Source organism: Prionailurus bengalensis, chromosome B2 (assembly GCF_016509475.1).
Source record: "Prionailurus bengalensis isolate Pbe53 chromosome B2, Fcat_Pben_1.1_paternal_pri, whole genome shotgun sequence".
NCBI lineage: Eukaryota > Metazoa > Chordata > Mammalia > Carnivora > Felidae > Prionailurus > Prionailurus bengalensis.
In genome coordinates this window covers 44,833,542-44,850,546 of record NC_057349.1, presented here as the reverse complement: position 1 = coordinate 44,850,546, position 17,005 = coordinate 44,833,542, and the positions used below count along the sequence as shown (strand labels likewise).

Below are 17,005 nucleotides of genomic sequence, written 5' to 3'. Positions count from 1 at the left end.
TTGTCATTTTGGTTTGCAATTCCCTAATAATTAATGATGTTGAATATCTTGTCATGTACTTATTAGTCATTTGTGTATCTCCTTTGGAAAAATGTCTATTTCAGTCCTTTGCCCATTTTTGGATTAGGCTGTCTTTTTGCTGAGTTGTAACGACTCTTTATATATAATACCAAACCCATTATATATTCCTGATACCAAATATAGGATTTATGCAAATATTTCCTCCCATTCTGTGGTAAATCTTTCACTTTCTTCATAATGTCCCTTCAGTGCACAAAAGTCCTTAATTTTAATGAATTACAATTTAGCTTTTTCTTTTTTAAAATTAATTACTTTTTAAATTTATATCCAAGTTAGTTAGCATGTAGTACAACAATGATTTCAGGAGTAGATTCCAATGATTCATCCCCTATGTATAATCCCCAGTGTTCATCCCAACAAGTGTCTTCCTTAATGCCCCTTACCCATTTAGCCCATCCCCATTCCCACAACCCCTCCAGCAACCTTCTGTTCTCTATATTTAAGAGTCTTATGTTTTTATATTATTTTTGCTTCCCTTCCCTTATGTTCATCTGTTTTGTACCTTAAATTCCTCATGAGTGAAGTCATATGATACCTGTCTTTCTCTGATTAATTTCGCTTAACATGATACCCTCTAGTTCCATCCATGTGGTTGCAAATGGCAAGATCTCATTCTTTTTGATTGCCGAGTAATACTCCATTGTATATATATATACCACTAGCTTTTTTTTTCTTTTGTTGTCTGAGCTTTTGGTGTCATATCTAAGAATCCATTGCCAAGCCCAAGGCGATCAAGATTTAGCCCTATGTTTTCTTCTAAGAGCTTTAGTTTTGTACCTCATAATTTAGGTGAAGGATCTGTTTTCAGTCAGATTTTATGTATGGTATGAGGCAGGGGTTCAATTTCATTCTTTTGTACGTGGATATCCAACTGTGCACAGCAGAATTTTAGTTTAGGTAGAAATTCACCAAAAACAAGAAGAAATTTAAGAAAAAAAAGTCTTATGTTATTTCTTCAAATGCCCAAAGAAAGAAATATGTAAGATACAGATGTTATAATTTAAATAGAGAAAAGAATTATCATAAGAGTATAATTTTATTGAAAACAGCTAAAATATACAGCAGCTAAAAAAATGCCATCAACATAAATGAAAAATTCCACATCTTATTACAGAATATGAAAATACATTATTAACACTGTATGTAGTAAATTAATCCATCTGTTAATTCAGATGAGGCTTAGTTCCCTCCTGCATGAGTAAGAATAGATAAAATTCTCAAAAAACTAAAAACGGAAATACCATATGATCTAATAATTGCATTACTAGTTATTTACCTAAAGAAAATAAATATACTAAAAGATAATATGCATCCCGGTTCATAACAGCATTATTTGCAATAGTCAAGATACAGAGCCAGTTAAGTGTCCATCAACAGACAAATGGATAAGGAAGATGTGGTAGGGTGTGTGTGTGTGTGTGTGTGTGTGTGCACGCGTGCATGTGTATGTGTGCGTATGTATACATCCCGTTAAAGAAACAGTTTCCTACTCCAAGTGCACAGAAATACTAGCTTATGGTATCTTGCAAAATATTTGTGGCACCACCACCCACATAGAACTGCCTTTTTTAATGCATACTGTAAAGTAGGTAGAAGCTACTAGGTAAGGTATAAGGTATTTATATGGTAGGTTTAAGATATAAGTTTCACTTACTGAAGAATGCCCTTTACCACTTCTCCATAGTTGCAACTTTGGTCATAAGGCAGGTACCTATCAATCTATTTCTGGATTCAAATTTAGGTACAATGAGAGGTAGAGGTTAAGACTTACTTCTTATATGGATATCAGTATCACTCATTTAATTCATCTTTTCGCTACTACAATGGCAACTTTGCTTATAAATCACAAGGACTTAAAGTCCTCCTAAATGCTTCTTGTTACCCTGACTACTTTGTCAGCTATTTCTATAATTAGACCAGCTTTCTTTTGACTGGCATTTGTCTGGCATATTTTTGTCTACTCTTTTAATCATTCCTGAATTCTTATCATTAAGGTATGTCTCTTGTTAGCAGAATATGGTTGGATTTCTTTTTTCTTTTTTTTGAGTCTAGCAATTTTTCTTTTAACTGGAATGTTTAGTCCAGTTATATTTTCTGTAATTACTTAGTATTTATTTTTTCTTGCTTGGTCTGTTTCATTTTCTCTCCTTGCTTTTTTGTATTTTCATTATTCTATGTTCTCCCATTATCTTTTTATACATTATTTTTTTGTAACTGCCTAGCGATTACAGCACATATCCTTGAAGTCATATATAAATTTTTCTACTGGCCCTAACACTTTAACTCCATTTACACCCCTGCTGCCTTGTTGCATTTTTATTTCTATAAATGTCCAGAAGGCATTATTAACATTTTATACAGTAAATATTTAGATTTACCTATCTATTTAAGCATTTTTTAAAGTGTATTTATTTTGAAAGAGGTAGAGCGAGGGAACGCACACACGTGCAAAAGGGAGAGGGGCAGAGAGAGGAGACAGAGAGTCCCAAGCAGGCTCTGTGCTGCCAGCTCACTGCCCAACACAGGGCCTGAACTTATGAATCATGAGATCTTGACCTGAGCTGGAAATCAAGAGGTGGAAGCTTAACCAACTGAGCTACCCAAGCATCCCTATTTAAGCTTTTCTGTTGCTCTTGATTTCTGGATCTCCCAGTTGGTATTTGGAATCATTTCCATTCTGCCTGAATAACATCCTTTAAAACTGCCTAAAGTACTGGCATGCCAGAGATAAATTCTCTCAGATTTGACTGGCCTAAAAATGTCTTACTTCATCTTTTTTTCCTGAAGATATTTTCATTGGCAATATAATTATAGGTTAGCAGTTATTTCCTTTAACACTTTGGTGACATGATTCTATGGTCTTTCAGCTTCAAACTTTTTCCAATGAGAAGCAACTGTCACTCTTCTTTTTGTTACTCTAAAATTAAATGTGTCTTATTCTCTGGCTGTTTTCAATATTATTTTTTGCTTATAGCAGCATGACTAATAGTGAGTATATGGAGTAGTTTTCTTTGTATATATCCAGACTGGGCTCCACAGTATTTCTTGATTCTGTAGCTTTTTGCTTCATCATTTTTGGAAGACTGGAAACCATTATACCTTCAAATAAGGTTTCTAGTCCCTTCTCTCTCCTCCCCCATCTGGATCTTCAATTACATGTACATTAAACCTTTTCATTCTATTCTATATGTCTATTAAGATCTTTTCTATATTTTCCATCTTTCTTCCCACCATAAGCTTCAATTCAGAAATTTTCTTTTGAAAACACATACGCATATATATTAACATATACCCACACACATATATCATATCCAGTTGACCCTGAACAACATGTTTGAACTGTGCAGGCCTACCTATATACAGATTTTTTAAATACAGTCCAGTACTATAAAGGTATTTCTTCTCCCTTATGATTTTAACATTTTTTTTCTACTTTACTGTGAGAATACAGTACATATTATATATAACGTACAGAATATGTGTTGATCGATTGCTGTTATCAGTAAAACTTCTGGTGAACAGTAGGCTATTGGTTAAGTTTTTGTTGAGTCAAACTTGTACGTACAGTGGGCCAGCGCCCCAACCCCTACATTGTTCAAGGGTCCACTGTATATTTTATAGTTACACAAATTCATTTACACTTACATGGTTTTTAGTTATGCCAAAATTATCAATTACATCTTTTATTATTTTGAACATAAATTAGGCATAGATACTTTATAGCCTGTGTCTGATATTTCAAATACCTAGAACACTGTGGACCAGGTTTATTTTCTGTTTCTAGTCATGTGTCGTATCTCCAAGTATGCCTGGTTATTTCTCTATGAGTAAGAGACATAAAACATTTGTGTGAAAATATACAAAGATAATTTAAAATTCTAGATGCTGTCTTCTTCTCCAGGGAATAAGGGTTTACTTTGCTTCAGGCAGCGAGGCGAAGCCACGGTAAAATCCCAGAGCACCTTCTCTTCCAATCAGACTGAGACAATCAGCACGTGGGCTTCAGTGCTTTTGAGAGCTAGTTCTACTTCCATTTCACACTTCTTATTAAACGGAGTCTTTTTTGGAACCCAATTAAAGTTCAAGAGTCTACTAATGTATCTCCTTTTCTGTGGGCCCTAAACTCCAATTTTTGTCTTCTCAAACCCAAAAATACATTGAAAGTTCTTTTCATAGTCTCAGCTAGCACTTTCAGAAATGGCAAATGCCTCAAAAGGAAACACAGGCTCAAATGCCAGGCTCACTTTCCTGGGCTCCCCTCCTCTCCTACATCTTGACCCTGTAACTTCTTATACCCTTCACAGCTCTCCTATGTCTAGTATATATGTATATATTTCACACAACCTTTCCAGTTATTCTCACTCAGATCATTCTCTGCCTGTCTATATGATCACTCATCAGTTTTCTTCAAGAGTTCCAGTTCATCTAACAATTTCTCAAATGTACATATTCTAAGACTCTAAGCTAAACTCTTCCTATTATGATTTTAAGCAACCTTCTTGAACACCCTTACCTGTATCCATAAATCTAACTAGCTAACTTCCAAGACAGCACCTTACAAATAAATGCTTAATACAAACTCTCAACAAGATTCATCCCATAGGGGCGCCTGGGTGGCTCGGTCGGTTAAGCGTCCGACTTCGGCTCAGGTCATGATCTCACGGTCCGTGAGTTCGAGCCCCGCGTCAGGCTCTGTGCTGACAGCTCAGAGCCTGGAGCCTGTTTCAGATTCTGTGTCTCCCTCTCTCTCTGCCCCTCCCCTGTTCATGCTCTGTCTCTCTCTGTCTCAAAAATAAATAAACGTTAAAAAAAAAAAATTTTTTTAAAAAAAAAGATTCATCCCATATTTCCTATATTCATATCAAACCGTGTATCAAAAGCTGAACTCATGTATTTTCTCCTAGAAACTGTCTTTATTTTATTTTATAAATCACATCTCATTTTCCCATCCTCACAACCGTTAGGATCTAATTAGTCAACAAGATGTACTACTATAAACCTAAACCACCTCCCTTATGGGAGAGCCTGAATATATCTCAACATCTTTAGCAGATAATGTAGCTGATTCACTCAAATCTATCCTACCTTCATACGATCATACCAAGCTATTAAATAGACAGCATTCTTTTTACATTTATCTGGAATTGAACATGTACCCCAAATTGGTCCAAGAAACTGAAGAGGACTTACTTTCCACAGGTGTGGAGAGGTTTTCCTCTTTCCTATTAAATGGACAAAATATCAGGTTGCCCTGATGGTCACAGTCAGCATTCCTGTGACCTCAAGGGAAACCAATCTGAAGACAAAGTAGACAATAAAGATGGCAAATGGAGAGAGATATAATCCAGGTCCATAATGAAATTATTCAATGGAGGGTCATAAGACTCCTACTTCTAGACTTCCAATTATATGAGACTGTTTCCCTATTGTTTCAGTTTGAATAAGGATTTTTATTCTTTGCTCTGAAACCATTCCAATTTCCTTTTTATCCATACCATCACCAAACTATTCAAATAGCACTAAAACAGTTTCAGAAAAACCTATCTGAACATGTCACACCAGTTTTTAAAAGCCTTCCAATTACATAGTAATTATTGTATTAAATATCCCTTATTCATTATTATTTTGCAAGAAACTACAGAACCAATGTCTAATAAGATTCAGACACACACACACACTACACCTTTGCCCCATAGGGTTTAGTGGTTTAGTCAAATGTGGGAAAAAGACAATATACAAAAAATACCTAATGTACATGTAACATACAATAATGAGAAATAACTACTTTTAGACAGAGTAATAAAGAAAAGACTAATGTCAAAGAGGTGACATTAAGATGGCTGTTTTAAGCTGGAATCTGAAAAAATGAGAAGGAATCACGTATGGAAAGAATCTGAAGGAGTGCAAGATAAAGATGAGATGCCAGGAAAAGGATACTATACCATGCAACTGGGAGGGCAGAAAACTGATATTCTATGAATGTTATACACTGGGGGAGCCGACCACAAACAGTTAACAAGAGAAAACTCAATAGGGAGCCAGATCACTCAAAATCTGGTAGGCTATATACTAAGGCTAATGTGGTCAAGAAAGTCTGCTTTTGGGAAGAAAACACTGTAGGCTAGAGTTTTTTCCCAAATGCAACAGAAAATGTTCAAATATATTAAGTTCATGTGCCATGCATCATAATGACCAACACATATTTATATGAAACATGTGCATATACCCTTTATTTCCATGATATAAATTCTGAAATCCTTATCACTACTTTAAATCCTTTTTGGTGCAAGGCAACATATAAACAGATAGTTAAATACAACTCTTTGCCATAGCATTTAAAGGCCTTTTATGAACTACATAAGTGGTTCTTAGTTTTATCTTCAGATTAGAATCCTGAGAAGAGCTTTAAAAATACTACTACCTGAGGGGCGTCTAGGTGGCTCAGTCAGTTGAGCGACCGACTTTGGCTGAGGTCACAATCTCGCTGTTTGTGAGTTCGAGCTCCACATAGGGCTCACTGCTGTCAACCTGTCAGTGCAGATCTTCTGTCCTCCTCTCTGCCCCTCCCCCGCCGGTGCTCCCCCGCAAAATAGATAAATATTAAAAAAAAATACTACTATCTGAGTTCTACCTTATAAAAATTCTGGAGAGGATCCTTAGTATCAGCATATTTTTAAAAGACACCCAGGTAATTCTAATATGCCACCAAGACCAAAAACAACTGCACCACGCTACATTTCTAGCTAATTTCTAGCTTCCTAAGTTACCTATATCCATTTCTTGAATATGCTTTCTCTCATTCTTTTCACATTCTTTCTGTGGTCTGGAACCACCTTCTCTTTTCCAGTCAACACATTATGCTCATTTTCTAAGTCTCTGAATAATTACAATCTCCTCATTACCATGCACATGTTAACTATTCAACTAGAATTATTAGAGTATCACTTAAAATAGAAAAAAAAATTAAATCCTAGTGATTAACATGAGCCAGTTGCCTCATACATACATATTTATTGGTTTTATGTTATTGCATATTTGACATTTATTAAAAGTCTGTCCCATGTGTGGGTTAAGTATAATAAAGAATATTTGCTACTTCTTAAGAGGTCAAGATTATTTTTAGGTTCAAACAGGAGTGATATATTATAGATACCAAAATATTCTTTGTAGAACATTAGAGATAAGTACTATTTCCTTTTTGGTAAGCATACTAAATATATAATACAATAGAGTTCTACCACAGGTGTCTCAACTCAAGAGTCTGTACTACAGACTGCATCACAGATAAAAAGGCATGCATTTGAGTTCAGGGTCTCCAATAATAACTGCCGCTAAATGAGTCAAACACACAGATCTTGATTTTAATTCCATACTAAATTGTATTACACCAAAATTCCAGAGCACATACTAATTGAAAAGCATATTTTGAATACTGATTTCCAAATAACTCTGTAATATGAAGAATACTATCCATAGCCAGCACATGAATAGAAAACTGCACATTTTTGTCACATTTCAATTCCATTAAGTTTTTACTCTGCATTCCTTTTACTGGCTCATAGGAAGAAGAGAACACTCCTAAGCAAACAAGACCTCCAGACTTACAGGCAATATGTTCAATTATGTACCAAGACCAATTTTGCCAGCTTGGAATTCAACGTAAGGCAAAAATACCAAGAATGAGGAGAAAAAAATAAACAAAACATGTTCTACCAGTAGGCCCTCCATAAAAGAAATTCGTTAAAAATATAAGTATGGGGTGCCTGGGTGGCTCAGTCGGTTAAGCACCCGACTTCAGCTCAGGTCATGACCTCACGGTTCGTGGGTTCGAGCCCCGAATCAGGCTCTGTCCTAACAGCTCCGAGCCTGGAGTCTGCTTCAGATTCTCTGTCTCCCTCTCTCTCTGCCCCTCCCTTGCTCACGCTCTGTCTTCCTTTCTCTCAAAAATAAATAAACATTAAAAAAAAACCATATAAAATACACACACACACACACACACAGACACACATATAGGTAGAAAATATGAAATACAAACAAATCAAAGTACAAACAGCAATGAATATGAACAAATCCAAACTGACTGGGAATCAGCAGAATGCAGATGATGGTTAAGCCATGAGCTTTATATATCTGACTGTCCGAAGAATCAAAAATAAAACAAAAATCCAACTCTGATAGTCTTTATTAATTTTTAGTTCAGCAATTGAGCGAATGAATTAATTAATGATGCTACTGGACCTTTGTGTGGGAACCAGCAGCAGTCACGCAACCTTCTGCAAGAGAAAATCTTACATAGTAAAGTACAACTGTTTCCAAAAGATAGGGTAAGATTCACAATTCAATCTACTGGGGTTCAGAGTCCCAGAAATCGGCCAACTAGACCCTGAAAATCTGTAGTCTCGTGTATTAGCAATGAATTCCTAGCATGTGACTACATTTCCCCAGCAACAATAACTTGTCTCCCTTAATGTCAGATACAGAGACAAAAAAACTCAAGAGGAACATCCACCAGCACAACTCTCCCTTCCTATTCTAATTAGGAAACAATACTGCCAATATTAACATATTGGTGTTTACTTCCTGCCTGGAGGTGTATGCCATCTGGTTATGTTCTGCTTATGAACTGACTGAAAAATAACAAACCCGGTCTTAACACTTGCAGGTATAGAAACTCTAGAGAAAAATGCTCCTCAAGCAAGTGAGCGCAGATTCACTGCCTCTACCAGTAAGTGTTGAATGGCTGGACTTTAGCCCATTATGCCCTTCCTATGGATGTGACTGAGGCTACCAAGGAGAACATGTACATAAAGGTAAACACTTAAATGACTTACAAGCCTAATAGAGCTCCTACACATTTATATGCCTCACAGCCTGGCACTCCAAAATAAACATCAGTTGCTCCCTTCCTTTCATACATAGTTCATACCAAGAACAAGTCATTGAGAATGGAGTGGGTTACTGAGAGGTATGTCCAAGAAACGTTTTCCAAACAGCAGGAGGAAAAACCTCTGCTTCAAAAGTGTTGATATTATTATTCTAATGAAGCATAATATGGCCAGCATTCAGGTATCTCTGAGAAATTAGGGGGCAGAAAACTGCTAAGCAGGTTTGAGAAAATCTACATGTTGGCACGGGCAGGAAATAGTCAAGATTTAAACTCCATTCTTTTTTTAAATTTCTTCTTAATGTTTATTTTTGAGAGAGAGAGAGAGAGAGAGCACGAGCAAGGGATGGGCAGAAAGAGAGGGAGACAGAATCCAAAGCAGGTTCCAGGTTCCGAGCTGTCAGCACAGAGCCTGACATGGGGCTTGAACCCATGAATCATGAGATCATGACCAGAAGTGAAGTTGGACACAACCAACTGAGCCACCCAGGTGCCCCTATAATAGCTGTTTTAATGTCCTTGCTATTTCCATCATCTCTTGCCATTTCTGGGTCTGTTTCATTGACTAATTCTTCTAGTTACAGGTTGCTATTATCCTGCTTCTTTCCATGCCTAATAATTTTTTATCAGATAATGGACACTATTTTTTTTTTTTTAATTTTTTTTTTAACGTTTATTTTTGAGACAGGGAGAGACAGAGCATGAACGGGGGAGGGTCAGAGAAAGAGGGAGACACAGAATCCGAAACAGACTCCAGGCTCTGAGCTGTCAACACAGAGCCCGACGCGGGGCTCAAACTCACGGACCACGAGATCATGACCTGAGCTGAAGTCGGCCGACTGAGCCACCCAGGCGCCCCAGACACTATATATTTAACACTCTCAGGTGTTATACTCTTCCAAATTGTATAGAATCCTGTTCAGGAAATAGTTCAATCTGCTTCCAAGGTAAATGTGAAGACGACTTTAGTCTAAGGTGATATAATCTTTTATGGACTCCATCCTACACTTTATGAAGTCTTTCCCCTGTGGCTTGTGGGAACATGAACTATTAGTGAGTTCCAAAAACTGCTTCACCAAATGTTTTCTAGTAGTTATTTCTCTACCTGTGGAAGTTTCCTTTCATGTGTATATAATTCACAGTACTCAGCCAAAGCCTCATGGTAAGCTGTACTGAGATCTCAGAATGTTCTCTGTGCAGTTCCCTCTATTCTGGCACTCTGCCCCACAAACGGTAGCTGCTTTGACCTCCCTAAACTCCTTTTCTCCTGTTTCCTCAGCTCTAGAGGAAAACCAGACTCTGTTTGGCTTCTTCCTTTCTACTGCCTATAAACTGCTTCTAGACAATAAGCTGGGGTAATGTTAGGACTTGCCTTACTGGCTCAGTGATAACTTCCTTCAGTGATAACAGTCCTAAATGATCTATTGTCCAATACCTGAAACCACTATTTCATCTATTTTGTCCAATCTTCTAGTTGTTCAACTCAGGAGGGCAAATTCAGTCCTTGTTACTTCACCAAGCCAGGTTTTTGAGCAGATAAATGATCTAAAAATGGATCACCTTCCATTTTGTTAATGGGATCCACACAACTGATTTCAGGGAATATGGGAAGTCGTTACTACATTTTAATAAAATCCCTACCTACTTGATGGAGGAGACTATAAAAGGAATATCATAATGTAGGTAATGAAGTTAACAACATAGTTCTTACATTTAGTTCTCAGTATCTTTGTAAAATGAGTCTTTCATGTAGGACCGGTATTATAACCAGGCACCAAAATAAACCAATCCAATGCTCAGACCTAACAATAGCCATATTACATCTGAAATTAAAAAATACTTTTACTAAGTTGTTTTTGCATGACAAATAAAACATTCTCAAACATAAAGAAAAAAATAATCTAAAAACTTCCCATGCTGAGCATAGATAACGAGAAAGAGATAAAGCTATGAAAATACATGGCATATTCAGGGACAAGAATGTGGTTACTGTATTTAGTGAATGAAAAGGGTAGAAGATAATACCAAAATTGTAATGGGGGGGGGGGGTCAGTTCCCAATAACAACAAAAGCTGGCTCAGATAAGGATCAACAGGAGCTTTTATTCATTCTTGATGGGAATGCAAAATGGCATAATCTGGAAGATGATGTGACAGTTTCTTATACAACTAAACATACTTTTAACATATGATCTGGCAATCATACTCCTTGGTTATTTTTGCCCAGGTGAACTAAAAGCTTATGTCCACCAAATACCTTGACAAGGATGTTTAATTATACATAGCATCTTTATTCATAACTGATAAAGTTTGGAAGCAACCAAGATGTCCTTCAGTAGGTAAATATGGATAAGCTGTGCTATAGATAGATAATGGAATATTAATCAGCACTAAAAGAAAATGAGCTGTTAAGTCATGAAGACATGGAGAAAACTTAAACACATATTAAAGTGAAAAAGCTACATACTGTATGATTCCACCCATATGACATTCTGCAAAACTATGGAGACAATAAAAAGATTAATGGTCACCAGGGGCTGAGGGAAGGGAGGGATGAAATAACAGAGAAGATTCTTAGAATAATAAGACCTATTCTGTTAGACATTGTATTACACATTTGTCAAATTATACATTTGCCCAAACTCATAAAATGTACAACTCAGGAATGAACCCTAATATAAACTATGGACTTCAGGTGATAAATGTGTTAGTGGAGGTCCACTCTGGTGCAGGATGTTGATAGTGGGGGAGGCAGTACAAGTGTGGGGCAAGGAGTGTATGGGAATTCTGTGTAGTTACTGCTCAATTTTGTTGTGAATCTAAAACTGTTCTAGAAAATAGTTTATTAAAAAATGAATCTGGCAAAACTATGAAATAGAAGCCAGACATGGGACTAAAGTGAGAGAAATCAGTTAAGAGAATACAGGAACACTGCAGGCAACACACAAGGATAGGCAGAAACGATACTGGCAGTAGAAACAGAAGCATTCTAAAATAGTATTCAAGGTTTTGCTTGTACAGTCAACAACACAAGGGTTAGGGGTACCAATACCCTACACAGCTGAACACAGTTACCTGAATATAACTTTTGACTCCCCAAAACTTAACTGAAAGCCTACTGTTGAATAAATGGCCTTACCAATAACATAAACAGCCAATTAACACATATTTTATATGTTATGTACATTATATACTCTATTCTTATAATACATTAAGCTTAAGAAAAAGTTATTAATAAAATCAAGAAAAGTACATTTACAGTGCTGTATCCTATTTATCGAAAAAAATTCACGTACCAATGGACCTGTGCAGTTCTTTTTTTTTTTTTTTAATTTTTTTTTTCAACGTTTATTTATTTTTGGGACAGAGAGAGACAGAGCATGAACGGGGGAGGGGCAGAGAGAGAGGGAGACACAGAATGGGAAGCAGGCTTCAGGCTCTGAGCCATCAGCCCAGAGCCCGACGCGGGGCTCGAACTCACGGACCACGAGATCGTGACCTGGCTGAAGTCGGACGCTTAACCGACTGCGCCACCCAGGCGCCCCTAGACCTGTGCAGTTCTAACCCATGCTGCTCAAGGGTCAACTGTATATATAACCTAAAATACTAGATATAACCATTGCAGATCTTTCTGTACACAAAGAGAAATAGTTATTTTCTCCAAATTAATAATAACAAAACAAAATGATGTTTTTAACAAAATAGATATGGTACCTTGGAATACTTTCCAAGTTTATATGACAAATACAGACAGTGAAAATTAAATAATACATAACAAATCACTTCCATGTTAGAACTCACTTTTAAAAAAATTTTTTTTTAACATTCATTTATTTTTGAGAGACAGAGAGAGAGCATGAGCAGAAAAGGGGAAGAAATAGAGGGAGACACAGAATCCAAAGCAGGCTCCAGGCTCTGAGCAAGCTGTCCACACAGAGGGAGATCATGAGCTGAGCCGAAGTTGGATGCTCAATTGACTGAGCCACCCAGGCACCCCATAACTCACTCTTACACCTAAGAATTTTTTAAAATTTATTTTGAGACTGCAAAAAAGATAAAGTATAACTATTTAATGCTTACTTTCGTTATTTTTTGAAAAAACAAATAATAATAATAATATAATGAAATACTATAACCTTACTGAAGTAATAGTTTAACTTTTTAATGAATGTAAATTGGTATCAGTTTGAATAAAACCTTAATTTCCTATCACTCTTGATAAAGTACTTCCTCCCAGAAAACTCCAAATAAATACTGAACAGTTGTTAAAAATCAGTGTAAATCTGACGAATGGATAAAGAAGATGTGGTTTATATACACAATGGAATACTACCTGGCAATGAGAAAGAATGAAATCCTGCCATTTGCAGCAACGTGGATGGAACTGGAGGGTATTATGCTAAGTGAAATAAGTCAGTAAGAGAAAGATACCATATATTTTCACTCATATGTGGATCCTGAGAAACTTAACAGAAGACCATGGGGGAGGGGAAGAGGGGGGAAAAAGTTACAGAGAGGGAAGTAGGCAAACCATGAGAGACTCTTAAATACTGAGAACAAACTGAGGGTTGATGGGGGGTGGGAGGGAGGGGGGGGTAGGTGATGGGTATTGAGGAGGGCACCTGTTGGGATGAGCACTGGGTATTGTATGGAAACCAATTTGACAATAAATTATATTTAATAATAAAAAAAATCAGTGTAAATCAATCAATGTGGAGAGATATTATTATCTACAATGGCAAATCCAAAGAAGAATTATTTTTCTGAAAGTGGAAGAATTACCCTTACCTTTTTCTTCTGGCTTTATAGGAAAATACTTCTTTTCTGTAGCTATTAGCTCAGGCTTTGGAGCTAAGGAAAAAAGCCAAAATTAGTACTTAAAAAAATTAGTTTCAAAGCACAAAAACAATTATACTACTAAGCAGAAAAGGTCAGTTTAAAAATAACATCAGAGGAAAACATGACTTAACAGAAACAACAATGTACCATAATCACTAGGCTAACTATCTAATCCTGCACCTACCACCATTACATGGCTGAGTAGTAACTCTGGTCTCAGTTCCTTCTTTGCCAAATGAAGGTGTTCATACCCTCTACAACACCACTCTCCAGTAGAACTTTTCCATGATGATGGAAATATTCTATTTTTGTGTTATCAATACTGAGTGTGTTGACTTGAAATACTACTACTGTGACTGGGGAATTCAATATTTTATTTGATTTAACTTTAATTAAATTTTGAAAGCCCCAATATGACTAGTGAATAAAAAGCCTGGAACACCAACTTCCATAAAAATTACTTTTAACTTATGCTTTCCTTGCTCTGGGATTAAGTCAGCAAACACAAAGATGAAAACTTGGAGTAGGAAAGGACCTGTATTATTTCTTAAAAGAGCAAATCTTTCAAGAAAATAATTCTACCTCACTTATAAAAATCAAAAATTAGGGGCTAGGGACACCTAGGTGGTTCAGTTAAATGTGGACTCTTGATTTGGGCTCAGGTCATGATCTTCTCCTGGTTGTGAGATGAAATTCCACATCGGGTTCCATGCTGACAGCTCAGAGCCTGCTTGGGATTCTCTCTTTCCATCTCTCTGCCCCTCCCCCTCCCACCCCCTTGAAAGAAGAGAAGAGAAGAGAAGAGAAGAGAAGAGAAGAGAAGAGAAGAGAAGAGAAAAAGAAAACAAAAAACTAGAAAGTAACAGAAGAGGAGAGAAAAGAAAAAGAGAAACAAAAAGAGAGAAAGAGAAAGAGAAAGAGAAAGAGAAAGAGAAAGAAAAAGAAAAAGAAAAAGAAAAAGAAAAAGAAAAAGAGAAGAAAAGAAAAAAAAAGAAAAAAAGGAGAAGAAATGAAATTAGGATCTAAAACTTACAGAAATAGATAAAGGGCCAGATTATGAAACTGTAACTCTGGAAAACTCTTCTAAGTATACCATAATATATTCAACTGCTTAAAAAAATAAAAATAAACTCTTCGAGTTTGTTTAACCCTTCAGCATACTCTCTGAAGAAATACAAATAATTAGTATTTATATGAGACATTAACAAATGAATTTAATGTGAAAAAGTGGAATAACTAATTAGTCAGGTCAATATATTAAGTATTCTATTCTTTTAATTTTTAAAAATTATTTTTGTTTTTGAGAGACAGAATATGAGTGGGGGAAGGGTAGAGAGAGGGGGAGACATAGAATCCAAAGCAGGCTCCATGCTCTTAGTTGTCAGCAGTGCCCAACATGGGGCTTGAACCTACAAACTGCAAGATCATGACCTGAGCAGAAGTTGGACGCTTAACCAACTGACCCACACAGTTGCCCCTGAAGTATACTATTCTAAATGCATTTAAACTTGGTCAATTTTCTTAATTAGAAATGACAGGGGCACGTGGGTGGCTCAAAGGGTCCCTCTCTTGATTTCGGCTCAGGTCATGATCTCACAGTTCATGGGTTCGAGCCCCACATCAAGCTCTGCACAGTGCAGAGCCTGCTTGGGATTCTCTCTCTCTCCCTCTTTCTCTCTGGCCCTCTCCTGCTTGCTCTCTTTCTCTCTTTCAAGACTAATAAACTTAAATTGTGTGTGTGGGGGGGGGAAATATGACAAGTCATAACTAAAGTATACAAATTATTTTTAACATCCTATTGTATACAATTTATACTTAAAAAATACAGACTTAATGCATGTGAACACTCAATTTTTATGTATTTCTAGAATTTGTATATATTACATCATATTTGGTTTTTGCTCATATAAATAAATGGTTTACTTAAAATCCAATTTCACCATTTTATAACTTGAAAATATGAAAAACAGCAAACTGAATAATGTGTTTCCTACATACCTGGACCCTTAGCAGGAGGTGGTGGTTTCTTTGGTTTCTATTAAAATAACAATGGTAAAAATATGTGAATACTTACATCTTACATATGCTTAAAATAACTTCTGATCGTTAATAATCTAAATTATATGAGTATCTGTTATAAAATAGTAAGATCTTAACAACCAAAAGGCCACTGACAAAAAACTTATTCTATTAGAACAAATGCCTTCTTGATCAAAATTCAAATATGTCAAAACTTACCAGTGATTATGATAAATCTAAAAAATCTTAATGATAATCAGGGGCACCTGGGTGGCTCAGACGACTAAGCATCCAACTTTGGCTCAGGTCATGATCTCACAATTTGTGAGTTCAAGCCCCACATCAGGCTCCCTCCTTTCGGCACGGAGCCTGTTTTGGATGCTCTGACTCCCTCTCTGCTCCTCCCCTACTCTTTCTCTCTCTCTCTAAAATAAAGAAGCATTAAAAAAATCAAAATGATAATCAAAAATATTCATTATTGCCTCCCCTACTTTAAGATTCCAAGGCACAATTTTACCTCTCTTTAACAGCTGAGTACTGGGGAAAAGGAGAGAGAAGAGACTGTTTTTAAAACAAACAACAACAAAAAAAAAGAGTCACCTAATAAATATATCTAGCTTATACTCTTCATTCTTCAGAACTCTCAAAGAGAAGATTCAAGGAAAAAGCCTGTTTTTCTTCAATTTATTCAAATTTGTTGGGTTTAGCATTTATTCATTTTTAAGACTTAATGACATCAAAAACTTGAGACATGTGAATCAGGTTTTCCCAAATTAAAATTAACTGATAGTGCTGTATGAACACCAAATAAGCCCTCCCAAATAATGTGTTCCTTGGGTATAAAAATAAAGCACCCGGAAGGCTGAATACTGAATGAAATCGAGCAAAAGAAGGGCCTCAGACAGCATTAACCCATAGAGTAACCTCTAGTGATTCACTTAACTACATAAAGACTGCAAAGTTTGGAAATTTCAACATTGGCTTAAATAAAATCCAGCAGACCATCTTGCTCTCAGTGTCTGCTCTCCAACTCCATTAGAAAAGGAGCAAGGAGGAGGCAGTCCAAGATGAGGGAATAGGAAGACTCTGAACTGACCTTCTCTCGTGGACATGATAAAACTACACCTACATACAGAGCAATTCTTCCTTAAAAATTGAGGGTGGACTGAACAGCTTCTGTACA

At 36.4% G+C, this 17,005-nt stretch overlaps 1 protein-coding gene across 1 annotated transcript in view; it reads right to left on the bottom strand.

The window, feature by feature from the left end:
* LOC122489601 (CD2 associated protein) overlaps positions 1-17,005 on the bottom strand; it is a 142,919-nt gene that overhangs the window by 27,155 nt on the left and 98,759 nt on the right. Inside the window, exons 10-11 of the mRNA XM_043591610.1 lie at positions 15,802-15,838; positions 13,753-13,815 (exon numbers count right to left, since the gene is read on the bottom strand). Coding sequence (XP_043447545.1) covers positions 13,753-13,815; positions 15,802-15,838 — 100 coding nt within the window. The remainder of the gene's footprint in view (positions 1-13,752; positions 13,816-15,801; positions 15,839-17,005) is intronic.